The 13354-nt window shown below is 42.4% G+C and overlaps 1 protein-coding gene across 1 annotated transcript in view; it reads left to right on the plus strand.

The window, feature by feature from the left end:
* The window catches only part of arid2 (AT-rich interactive domain 2), a 45135-nt gene that overhangs the window by 16059 nt on the left and 15722 nt on the right, over nucleotides 1–13354 (plus strand). The window contains exons 5-13 of the mRNA XM_083757666.1: nucleotides 3182–3400; nucleotides 4307–4374; nucleotides 4705–4774; nucleotides 5289–5566; nucleotides 7011–7107; nucleotides 8480–8689; nucleotides 9739–9960; nucleotides 11141–11222; nucleotides 11928–12062. Coding sequence (XP_083613792.1) covers nucleotides 3182–3400; nucleotides 4307–4374; nucleotides 4705–4774; nucleotides 5289–5566; nucleotides 7011–7107; nucleotides 8480–8689; nucleotides 9739–9960; nucleotides 11141–11222; nucleotides 11928–12062 — 1381 coding nt within the window. The remainder of the gene's footprint in view (nucleotides 1–3181; nucleotides 3401–4306; nucleotides 4375–4704; nucleotides 4775–5288; nucleotides 5567–7010; nucleotides 7108–8479; nucleotides 8690–9738; nucleotides 9961–11140; nucleotides 11223–11927; nucleotides 12063–13354) is intronic.

Here is a 13354-nt window from a genome sequence, read left to right on the forward strand (position 1 = left end):
CACAGAAGCCAAGCATGCCTTCTATGAAAGCGACGTGCACCGCTGCGACGTGTTGCGAGCTTGTAGAGCCTGCTAGCTTATAGATTGGCTTTTCGTTTTTCCGCTTTAAGATTAAAATATATTGGAAGTAATCAAACTAGCGATGGAATGTTTAGAAGCATGTTCCATAAATGGTTCCATAATTCTCTCCACCATTACCGGCAGAGTCATTTCTGTGCTGTCATTCATAGAAGTGAAGTCGGCGCTAAATTGATGCAGGCAAATGATTCACTTAGTTTGAACATTTATTATTTAAAGCCAGGGGCCTTGGGGATATGTTGTTGTATCACTGGTCTTCTGAGTCTAATCCTATGCTGTCTATACTTACAATGACCTTTATTAAAATCAGGCTTTACATGCTGTGTAACAGCACTGCAGCATTATGCTAGGTATGATATAATATTTATTATACTTATTAATTAACCTTTCAGTTTGACAGAAAACATTGTTATTTATAGCAGGTGTACCCTGGAGCAGTTTGTTGCAGAGAGAGAGTTGTAAGTCAAAACACTATCGTATCACACCTGGGAGTTGTCCAACAGAGCATGGTTCTTCCTGGGCTCTTGTTTGTAAAACAGCCTCCCTGGACCCTGAAGCCGTCTGTTCTTTGGGTGGGGGAGTGGTTACATGGTCACAGTGTTGATTTCGTTAACTAAAACTATGACGAAATATGTTAGTCGACTTTTCTTTTCCATGATGATGACTAAAACTATAACTAAAATATTCTGACAATTTCGTCAAGAGATAACAACTACTATGTTTGGTTGCGCTCAGGTGTTGTGCTCTGAAAATGGCAAATCTAGATCAAGTTCAGTCACAACTGAATTTTTATTTTTATTCAAAATCCAAATCCAAATTTCCTGTCAAAATCAACACGTCATTATTATTACAAATGACCAGCTCCCCCTCTGATAGTTGAGACGAGCTACATTTCCCCCCGTCCAGTTTCCTTGCCAGTCAGATTAGATTTTTTCCAGTCACAAGATAATTTCGTCTGACAAATTGAGTTTAGGTAATGACCTCCATCAAGTATAAATTAACATGGGATGGCTCTGATTTGACGAAGCCTCTTTATTTAGGTGGAAATGGTCTTCTGCCACAGAACAGCTGCATGCAGCAGTGTTTGTTTGCTGACTGCTTTTGACTTGCTCTAATTTTGTTGGTTGTTTTGACATTTATTGAACACTGTGATGTGCCTGTCTTTTTTCTTTATCGTATCTTTGACTCTGCAACATGATCATGGTGGTAAGTGACATAGTAGTAAAATGTTGTTACATTTAGCTGTAATTCAGCAGTTAACCAAATTGTGTGACACTTCTATAAAACGACGAGACTTCCTCATATTTTGTAGGTCATGTTTTTGTATTTATCTTTTTTTTTATAGAAGGCGTATTCTGATTTGGTGCATTTTATTTCTGATGGAATCATTGGAGAAAGCTGAACTAATACTCAAATTTGTTTTTTCTCTTGAACTGTTCTTTGCCATTATCTCTCCCCAACAAGTTTTGGACTCTGGCCCGCAGGCCACAGCAACTTTTAATGTACATACATTTACAAAACATTGTGAGCCAAGTTGTTTTACATTGATGCATGATTTGTGAAAAAAGTCTTTCTGAAAGTGTGAGGGGAGAACTCGACTCGCTGGAAGAAAAAAGCTTGTAGATCTGCTATTTTTCAATAGCTAAAGCATAACGTAATGTAACACCAAAAGGGGTTCCCGCCCAAAATGGGTGTAGATAGACTTTACGCCATGAAGAAACCCAATGGCCCTTTTTCTGTGGCGAACTTTCTGCTATTTATTTTCACAAGATGGCCGGAGAGATATGGTGTATTAGGAGGGGGAAAGGGGGACGCCGGTCAACTAAGATTATATCGGTTAAGAGGTTAATAATCGTCTGGAGCAATGGCAACTCTGATTATGACTCATGAGCAAGCGCTAAAGTGCAAGTGAAGCTTCCTCCCCATTTACGGTTTTGTCGCGCAAATGTATCCTAATATACTGTAAATCAAAATAATCTCTAAGCATATATATATATGTATAGCTTGCTGCTTAGCAGAAATGGATGTTAAAAAATTCAATGTAAAGACATTTTAAAATGTATTTCGTGAATGGAAATGCCAGCTTCCTAAGTTGTAAGTAACTTTAGTGTAGTGTTGAGGCTTGGGGCTGAAACTTTAAGTAGTGTAGTGTGCTAGTTTTGACTAAGCATGTGTAAATGCAGCAACAGGCTGTATGCAAGTGGCACAGTAACATTATAGCACTCAAAGAGCTGTGTTTTCTCCTCAGCGTGTCTAAGCTGCACACCTGCTGCTTTCTAATGTCAACGGTCAGGTCCTTAATCTTTGGTTTGTGTTGAAAGAATCACATTATTACAACTGACTCACTTGTTTGGTCCACCTTCTGTCTGCTCTAGTCTCCAGTCATTGATGTGAATGGGAATGCCATGTTGTTTGACTACACATCCTCAATAGTGTCAAAGATTTATTGATGTGTGAACTGGCCCAACTGGCAAAGTTTACAAATGCTGTATACAGTCTGTTGTCTGTTGGTTGCAATCATCCCGGACCCAGCCAAGAACTGTGTGCTGCTAAGTTTGTTTGCCCACCAATTACATTACATTTTCTTCCCTACTGTTCAACATATGGGAGGATACAGAGACATTCTATTTTTTTAGTTGTATGAATGATCTGCATTTCTGCAGTGCCTTCATCCTAAGTGATGTAGAATCAGAATGTGTTGCATTACAGCGGAACATATCGACAATTCTTCTTCAAAAACTTCCAAATCAGCAGAAATACCTCATACCTGAATTAACTAACTAATCTATTTAGACAAGTTTCCTGTATTCTCACCTGCTGCTCATACAGATAGAGAGAAATCTTGTTCAAGGCGAGTCCTGCAGCTATTGTGCGTTTTGCAATAATCGTGTGCTAAGCATAACTCTAAACTGGGTACATTCCATATTTTCCATTTTTATTTCCTTCTGAAAAAGATGCTGTTCTCAATTCAACAAAGCGTTTAACTTACTGCAGCCCTGCTACTTTGTATGCTCCCTGATTATATATATATATATATATATATATATATATTGCTTGCATCATCACAAGTCTTTGTTTGTTCTTTGTTTTTCCCTTTCTCCAGACTATCTCCGCCAAAGCTATGGACTGTCGACGGACTTTGTCCCGCCGTGCGACTACAACAAACTGGTGCTGTCTCTGCTGTCGGGCCTGCCCAACGAGGTGGACTTCGCGGTCAACGTTTGTACTCTCCTCTCTAACGAGAGCAAGCACGTCATGCAGCTGGACAAGGACCCCAAGCTGGTCACGCTTCTGCTGGCGCACGCCGGCGTCTTCGACGACAGTACGTCCAACCGCATCGCCGCTTTGAAGCCACTGTGCTGTTTCTAACGTCTTGTATTGCAGTTTCAACCTTTTTCATATCACGGTCCATTATTTATTCAGCATTTGAGCCACGGACCACCATTGATGAGATTCAGCATCTCGGACCCAAAACGTGTGGACAAAACTAAGATTTTGGACAAAACTAAGATTTTGTCCACAATTCCATGCTGTATTGATGGTGGTACCATATTCTTTGACATTATTTGACATTCTCTAATTCTTTTAATTAAGTAATGCAGATGTTTAACAATAATTTAACTCTTGAGAGCGGAAAATGAAACCAACTGGACACTCATGTTTTAAAGATCTACCAACTCTCCATCATTCAGCCGGGCACCACCTGGAACCTGCTCAAGGACCACTCGCTGAACACCACTGTCATATTTGAATTTGCTCGCATGCAGGCACACGCACACTTTCATTCCTTGTTCTTAATGACAAAATTACTCTGTTTTGAGTAATGGGGATTCAGCTAACTGATTGTTTTTTTTTCTTGTTGCTGATTGTCTTCAGTTCCCAGCATAGAGTTGTGAGTTTGTACACCCATACAATGTACAATGTAGGCATTTAGCTAATCCAGGGGGATTTACAGTAAGCAAGAACACCTGGTATAATGCATCAAATAGTCATCTAGGATCAGGAGTAAACTAAGAACCTACCATCTGTCCGTAGCATATCTGCACAATGAAACAAACTATAAGTATACAGTATACAGCCCCACAAAGGGCTCTGTTCCTCGTACAGCTCCAAAAAGCAATTTCCTAGGTCAGGTTGAAGAGCAAGGAAAGTGAATGGAGAAGTGAGCGAACAGATGGAGCTTCAATGTTCTAAAACATCTTCCCTTTTTTTGCCTGCCTTTTTTCAGCGTTAGGTACCTTCTCTGCGGTGTTCGGGATGGACTGGAAGGAGAAAACCTCCAGAGACTTTGTTAGGGTAAAGTGACAATCAATCTGTCTCCTGTCAAATTAATACTTGAACATATGAATAGAAAGGCTTTTTTTGGTTTATATATATACAGTATACTTGGGAAATGGCTGATCTACAAGCTTACAACGCCTCACGATGTGCAAGCTTGTTGATTGCTACTGCTATTTCAGCCTTTTTTATGTATGAAATTCTTTCAACATGGACACGATCATGACGATTATGACAAAATAATTGCGATTATCTCAAATACATTTTGAGTAAAAAGTAGTTTGAAAAAAGGATTTCGGTTTATTCCAAATGCACTCCTAGTCCTAACAGCTGCTGTTTTTCCTCTAGTTTTGGAAGGATGTGGTGGAAGATGCTGAAGTCAGGGAACTTATCTGGGACAAGAACAGCCCAGCACATGGTAAGTAAGCTGTCTAATGAACACACACACACACACACACACACACACACACACTCGGTATTCCCTCAAAATGCATCTCCATTTACTTGTGGGTTGTTTTGCACTGTTTTTTTTATGGGTCCCTTTTATTTATTTTTGTTTCCTATTTTTTATTTGTATTAATATTATGAAAAAATTACAAACATTCCCAAAAATAGCATTTTTTTTTATCATTAATTAAAAACAAATGCAATGTTTTTTTTTCTTTGTTTTTCCCAAAGTAATTTCATGAATAAATAAAATATAATTCCATAAATTAAAAAACATAAAGTTTAAGAAGTAGTGAAAATTCTATAAGCTCACCTGTGTTGTGAGCTTGTAATTCTATTGTTTTCACTAGTTTGGGTCCTGGGGCAAACGTCAAATCTCTCTATAAAAAAGAGCTAGAGCCCTGCTTGGACAATAACTCTGTGGCATTGAGCGGAGCATTGAATATAAAATGACTGCTCTGCTCTCTCTTCTTCCCCTCGGTCAGACGGCACGTCGTTGTCGTGCAGCGGCGGCGGCGGGGCGGGGCCCAGCCCCTGGCAGACCCTGTTCCACCCGCCCCGGGACTCGGGCATCAAGGACATGGAGGCGCAGCGAGTGCTGCAGGTGGCGGTCATCCTGCGGAACCTCTCCTTCGAGGAGGCCAACGTCAAGCTGCTGGCGTCCAGCCGGACGTGCCTGCGCTTCCTGCTGCTGTGCGCCCACTGCAGCCTCGTCTCGCTGCGGCAGCTGGGCCTCGACGCGCTGGGAAACGTGGCCGCAGAGGTGGGTGGTCTGGTCCTCTCAGAGCCACAGAGTTACGACATTGAGGGGGCAGAAAACTGAGCGCTCGGGGCACTGTTCATGCAGCCCTGGAGAGTGACAAGCTGGAGTTTGAAATACATTGTTTTCAACGAGGGCGGTGCAAATATCAGCAATTTTAGGTATGCGACTATGCGTGCAACATGACAACTGTTTTTAAGTATTGTACAGTGACAACTAAAGTCTGGAAACATTCTAATATTATGGAAGAATTATTATCTAAAATAATTGCAATTTGGCGATTATGTAATAATTGTGATGGGCCTACTGAGGATTGTCTCTTTGCATTATTCTGCAAGTCGTCCGTATGGGACTGAGTTAAACCATAAATGCTTGATTGCCTGGCATCCCCCTTCCGTTTTCCCTCTACACTAAATAATATCTTTGTCGAAACCAATCGATCTACAAGCAAACGATGCATACTGTTGCGATGTGGTGTTCTGAGCTTGTAGATCTGCTATTTCCACTGATTGTTCGCCATAGATTGTGTGGTTTATAATTCCCGTGGGATTCCCACAGGGATGGGATTACATTTTTTGTATTAATCCCGGGATTGGGACGGGAATGAAAAGTCAATGGGACCTCATTATATTACCACAGATGAAATGTTTCTGGTGTCATATCTTTTGAATTAAAACTGCATGAAACACAATCTAAAAAAACCCCACAAAATCCATTTCCTTTCCTAATGACTAATTATTAATAAAATCAAAACAAAAAAGCAACGGGAGTAATTTTGAGTGGGAGCGAGATGGGATCGGGGGTTATTCTACCGGGAGTGGCATGGGATGGGATGGGATTCTTTTTTTTAATCTGTTTTTTTTTTGATGGGATGAGGCTCATGGGAGTGGGACGGGAGTAAAAATCCACTCCTGTGTCATCCTCCAGTGTGGATGGAACTTGTATTGTTACACAGCCAGTTATCTACTCAGGATTATGGATTACTAAAGTCATTGAGAAATGAAGGTCTGGCAGAAGTTTGGAACATTTAAAATGGAAAGTGCGTCTCTGAAGGCGTAGTGATGCGTTGTGAATTAGTCAGTGGTCCTAAATCAGCATTCAGCACTCCTATTTTTAGAAGCTTTTTTGCATAAGGGCTCTGATAGATTTGAATAAACCTTTGATGTCATTAATTGGCTAGCCAGGATCTGGGCTCTTGCGTGATATTGTGGCATATCATTGCGTAGCATCTATGAAGGCTCTGCTCTATTCAATATATAATAAAGTTTATATATATAACACAATACCCCCTGCAGCCTGTAACATGGAAAAACAAACCTTGTAAGCCTGTTGAGCTTATTTCGTACCATTTGGAATTTTATTTATCTTGGAAGGATGGTCGAATACTCTACATTTGGATAAAGAACACAATGCCAAATCATCTGTTTTTTTCCTCCCCCTCTCACAGCTCCAGCTGGATCCTGATGACTTCAGAACGACCCATCTAATGTTTCACACTATCACCAAATGCTTGATGGCCAGGGACCGGTTCCTCAAAATGAGAGGTCAGTCCCAGGCATTTGAATTTAAGCTGCAGCTGCCACAGCTCTCTTTTTTTTTTTATATATATTTTTGGGCTTTTTCTGCCTTTTATTGGATAGTGTACACTACAGTATGGTGAAAGGAAATGGGGGGAGAGAGATGGGGGAGGGTGACACGAGGGCGGCAAAGGTCGTCGGGATCGGGAGTCGAACCCGCGTCACGCAGTCAGGCTGGCTTAGCAGCCTAGGTGCCTGGACCGCTACACTAGCCGCCCGTGCCGTTGCCACTGCTCTTGATTTATTTTTGCGTGTGTGGCCTAAGGGTTCTCTTGTCTCAGTGTAATCAATGTCATCTGTGGTTTGCTGCTTTTCATGATTATGTTGTGACTTAACTCGGGAGAAACCGCCTCCCCGGTTGTTTACATTTCAAGTAATTTCACCCAGAGCATACATTTCTCTTAACTGTGCTAATGCCGAGGCACACATTATTACAGTATCGCACATTATTATTGCAACTATTATTGTATACAACTATTCACAATAAAATGTACGATATCAGTACTTTGTGCACACTGATTTCCCAATACAAAGGCACATTTTGTAACCTAATAATACAATTTTAACACTTAAAAAAATGCAAGAATAGCCTCCCGCCACTATGCCTGTCTGTCAGAGTGACTGAGTATAATCCAGTGGAGGCTCAGATAGACCCAGCTCTAGGAAGCAGGGCTGCCTACATGAATGGGCAACTCTGTGCCGAAAGGCCTGGAACACTAATAACACTTATGTTCTTAAAAATAATATTTATAGAATGCAAGAATATAAGATCTACGACCTCACATCAGCTTCTAGGTTGGTTATTGACATTTAAACTTGGCCAGTTGGTGTGCCTTCGGCACATAAAGTAGTTTACCAAGGAAATGACTCGGTCATAACTGCCAGGTGCAATAAGCGGTGGTATAGCGACCGTTTACGTTCGTTTCCGACATTCTTTTGTTGGTTCCCTCACTGTTTGGTTATGGCTTTCCTGTAGCTTCAGTTGGCTCATAACATTTGTTCAGAGTATGGGTTTTTATGCAGTTCAGACTCCCATTGGATTAGGAGGCAGCCAATCATGACTAGGTCACTAGTGAGGTCGCTAGGAGGCAGCCAATCATGCCTAGGTTGTGTTTAACCCATTTAGACCTGAGATCAGATTCTACAAATGTCTTCTAAATCCTGACAGTTTTCTGGAAAAACCTATGTTTCTATGTCAGTGGTTCTCAAACTTCTTCACGTCAAGGACCCCCCAGATCTACAAGCTCGTAGCGCATGTGCCGTGCTATGAACCAAAAGGGGTTCCCGTGTCCTGAATGGGTTCAATAGTCTGGTTGTCTTTGCGTGACTCTCCTTCCAGCCATGGAGATCCTGGGCAACCTCAGCAAGGCGGAGGACAACGGCGTGTTGATCTGTGAGTACGTGGACCAGGAGTCGTACCGGGAGGTGGTGGCTCTCCTCACGCTGCCCGACCTCATGCTCCTCATGGCCTCGCTGGAGGTGCTCTACCTCCTCGCTCAGCTGGGAGAGAGTCCCTGCAGCAGGATCGCTGCCGTCGACCACAGCATAGGTACGACCACCTGTTTATTTATTTTATTTTTATATTCTTTATTTAAGGACATCAATAATCATGTTATGCAATATTTTTCTAATTGCATTTCTTTGTCCAAGGGTTTTTGTCATTTTTGAGGGGCGCTAGCCCCTCCTATAAACAGCTATAGAATTTAGTGTTGTCTGAACACAAACATTAAATGCCATTGACAATGAAAGGAGAATTTACGTCATACTTGTCTGAGCAAATCGGCATATGTATGTTGGTGAGAACCCCTTGGCCAATAAGGGACCACCATTCTTGATGATGATGTACAATGATTAGAGTGCCCCTCAGTTCACACAAGTGTGGGTTGTTTTTTTTAAACAAAGACAAAAGCACAAATAGAATAAATCGTATGGGAGAGATAAAAGCTAAAATACAAAACCGTATACCATACAGATAAAAAGACATGAAAGCGTACCCAAGTTGTGAGCAAGGATTTACCTGTTCTGTAAATTGGAATTGAATATGAGGACAAACGCCGGGAAATGTCGGCTGTTTTATTTGTTCATATTGTGTAAAAAAAGAAATATGTAGACGATTGGCTGCTGCTGCACTGTTCGTCTCTGTGTCAGGCTGCTACTTCCGGTTTTACGTAATAACGCAATGCAATGTTTTGGCGACAACACAGCTCAGTCTTGGGCACTACTACACTGCCGGTCTGGGCACGTGTTCGGAGAGTGTTCCATTATTTGGCCCAACCCCTTTAGTGCATGTATGGAATGGATTGATTGAACACTTTATTAAGCAGAAATGTAAACGGTACAGAATACGGTCAGACACTCAAGTCTAAAACGATATCACCTTGCGGTCGTGTTTCCATTCAGGTCCTGGTAGTCAATTCAAAATCATGACATGAAAAATAACAACAAAATTCAAATCATCAAAAAACATAATAAAAAAAAAAGACATGTACAGGTTGGCTTATTTCTACCCGCATATCTAATTTCTGACACTACGCTTTTGTTTGTTTTGTACCACCCCCCCCCCCCCACCTCCCCCAAACCAACCGATTGGCTGAGCAGACCTGTTGGTGCGGCTAGTGTCTGTAGACCTGCACACATTTGGACCGGACGCTCTCACGGCTGTGAAGCTGATCGAGCACCAGGCCAGTGCCAGCCAGGCGGCAGAGGTTCGGCCGCAGCTTGTAGAGCAGGTACCAGCACCGGTACCTGGAGCAACGGTACCTTCACCGGCACCAGCACCGGTACCAGGAACACCTGTACCTGGATCACCAGTACCTGGTGGTAAGTTAAAGTAGAATAACCCATTTAGGACTGCAGACCAGATTCTACAAAATGTAGACAGTTTTCATAAAACCCTATGTTTCTATGCCCCCATCTGAAAATATGCTGTTCTAGGGTCCCCCCCCCCCCCCGAGGCGGGGTTGGCGAAAGGGCCTTTCTGTGTGGAGTTTGCATGTTCTCCCCGTGTCCCCTAGGATAGGTACCCTCACAAAAAACATGCAGTAATCCTGGTCTCTAAACTACCTCCCCCTGGCCAACCGGCTGGGGAAACTCCCCTCTGTCAGGTGAAAAGAAGCGGCTTGGACTCCTCATGCATTGAAGGAAGAATGAGGTCAGTCCGTTGCTCTCCCCGGGTTGGCAGAGGGAGAGTAGAGCCCAGGATTACATTAGACAATTGACACTGGGTGAAAAAAATGGGTTACAAAATCGTGGGAAAAAAATTATATATATTTTTTGAAAAACCAACATTTTGAACCAAGACGGCACTGCCTGCTAAATTCTTGGATGTGGAAACCCGTGTGCTGTGTCCACATTAAGCACTGTGCTGATGATCGTATAATTGGGAGTATAGAATGGAAGGTCATGCTAAGTTGAGGGGTGAGTGTCAGGCATGCCATCACCTGTTGATTCAGCAGCAAGTTCACTGGTTTGCTGACATCTTGTGGATAACCCTGGAAATTCCACGAAGAAATGCAACTTGTATTGCACTATAACTGCCCATCGTGTCAAAGGTTTTGCCGTATTTCACACCAAATCATTCTTTCCTCATTAAATAAGTGATTAGGTTGACTTCTTTGCATTACCTACCTTTTCCTTTTTTTCTTTTTATCCCACGATTTTTGTAACCCATTTCTTTTCATCCAGTGTCAATTGTCTAATGAAATCCTTGGCACTACACTCCCTCTGCCAACCTGGGGAGAGCAATGGACTGACCTCATGCTTCCTTCAATGCATGAGGAGTCCAAGCCGACTTCTTATCACCTGACAGGGCCGAGGTGGGGTTCCTGTTTCCCTGTTTGGATGTAGCGTGTGGAAGGAACACGTTATTACAACCAGTTCCTTTCCCATCCATGAGGCTGACCAGGGGGAGACAGTATAGGAGACCAGGATTACTGAATGTTTTTGTGAGGGTACCTACCTTTTCTTAATTGTTAATCTTATTATGCTTTTGTGTCTGCAGTAACAAGAGCCCCAGCCCAGTCCACTCCTCCTCCTCCACCTGGTATTGCTGAAGTGGATGGTGATAAGTTTACACTGCAGTGGTAAGAGACATTCCTACCTTTCATCGCCCTCTAAATCTTTCTTTTACGCTTAAGATTTCATACAGTCTCTTTCATTATCTCAAGTCCTACCATTTAAATGTTTGTAGCTCGGGACCAAAAGAGAAATGTGAAGTCTCACCTTGTGACCCAAAGTTACGATATTTTAAACTAAAAATATCTTCCAGAAGAAATACAGTTTTTTTTAAAATTATTTTCTTTATATCATTTATCTTCCCCCCCGAGCTTTTTTCACATTTTTTATTTAACTACATTGCAAAAGAAGTAGCGTTAATTTTGAAACATAATTGCCTTTATTGATGAGCATCAACGGCCATCACCTGGGCACAGACACACACAGCTCCCCTCTACAGGCCTCTACTACTGACTCATTTATCTCCTTAGCATAATTAGTGTTTAGAACCGAATCTAGGAAACCGAAAATACCCAACTCACTGTTGTGTCCTAAGGGTAACGCTGCTATTTGGGCTATAGACAACATTCAACATTCATTCCATTAACGTCCAATGGTTTGGTGCCCCTTTTTACAGTATGTCATCAGCCGTTTAAAACAGATTTGGTTTTCACTAAATGAGGTCATCTGTTGAAATCATAATGTGTTTAAGAAGCTGCCACGTTAAGACACCTTTTGTGAATAGTATGGTGATCTCTCGTATGATGATCTCTTTGTTCTGTGTCGTCCAACAGGCTGCATGCACACTTTGAGGCCATCCCCGAGGGCACTGTGTCGCGGTCAGAGATGTACTCGGAGTACCTGGCCACTTGCAGTAAAATGGGCCGAAGCAACATCTTAAACTCTACTGGCTTCCTCAAATGCTTACGGTTAGTTCCCAGCACCCTGTATTGTGTGATTTCCCTTCACTTTGGCATGAAACCAATCCAAGCAAGAAGAAAATCAATATTTCACTTGCAAAGCAGAGATTACTACCATGTCATTTTTCGACACAGATTTTCATTGTATTAAGTTTACTTTTGGCACTCGTCTCAAACATATAAATGTATCACAGGCCCCACCGCAATGATCAATAATTTGAACTGCATCGCACAAACCCAAATTAAATGACATAGTGGGGCGACTGTGGCTCAGGAGGTAGAGCAGGTCGTCCAATGATCCATGGGTCGGCGGTTCGAATCCCGGCTCCTCCTGTCTACATGTCGAAGTGTCCTTGGGCAAGACGCTGGTTGGTACCTTGCATGGCTTCCGCCGCAATCGGTGTATGAATGTGTGTGTGAATGGGTGAATGTAATGCACAATATAAAGGCGCTATATACCGGTAAATGCACCATTTACCATACCAAAACACACACGCTGCTCACGCAACAGCACCGGGAGTCTGGCCTGTGCTCTATTGCCCCTTTTCACTCGCTTCGCCTTCTCTGTCTGTGCCATGTGTCGACGCTCCAAAATAGAACGTAGCGCTGAAAGACTCGGCGGCAGGCATCGGGGTCTTTTGGCGAGTCCAATTGACGCCTCCGGTGTGACTGCAGCCGTAAACAATGTGTCTGACACTGGCAGTGTGTCAGTGTCAGGCCCTCGAGAGTCTAAACTACCTGCGACAGAAGAGTTAATGCAATCTACTGAAACCTTTTCCATGGCCTGGCACAGAATAGAGGAGCAATTGGTTGAAATGGGTTCATCAAGTTGTTTCCTTTTTTTAAAACATTTAGACCTGCATAGCCGGGCCCGGTCGGACCTGTTGGGCTGCCAAAAAAGCTGCCAAAAAAGTTTTTTAAAAGATTTGTGCCACATTTTCACGATTTTTCAAAAATAGCAGACCTACAAGCTCGTAGCGCGCCACTCGGTGGCCCGCTATGAGCTTGTAGATCTGCTATTTTTCAATAGCTAAATTATAACATGTTTAAAACACAAAGGGGTTCCCGCCCAAAATGGGTTAAAACATTGACTTGACATACACATCTATTGATCGAATGAGCTGATTCAAGGCACCTCTGGCTATAGAACGTTAGCCTGGCAACATCACTGCGTAGATATTACTAAGTCTAACTTAAAACTAACATTACTGCGTAGATATCGGTCTGGAACTTCAAACGAACATCACTGCTCTGAAGAAGGCTACTGCCGAAACACATCCTCAAATAAACATGAGAAATTG

Source organism: Protomyctophum parallelum (genome assembly GCF_964188405.1).
Source record: "Protomyctophum parallelum genome assembly, chromosome: 22".
Classification (NCBI taxonomy): Eukaryota; Metazoa; Chordata; class Actinopteri; order Myctophiformes; family Myctophidae; genus Protomyctophum; species Protomyctophum parallelum.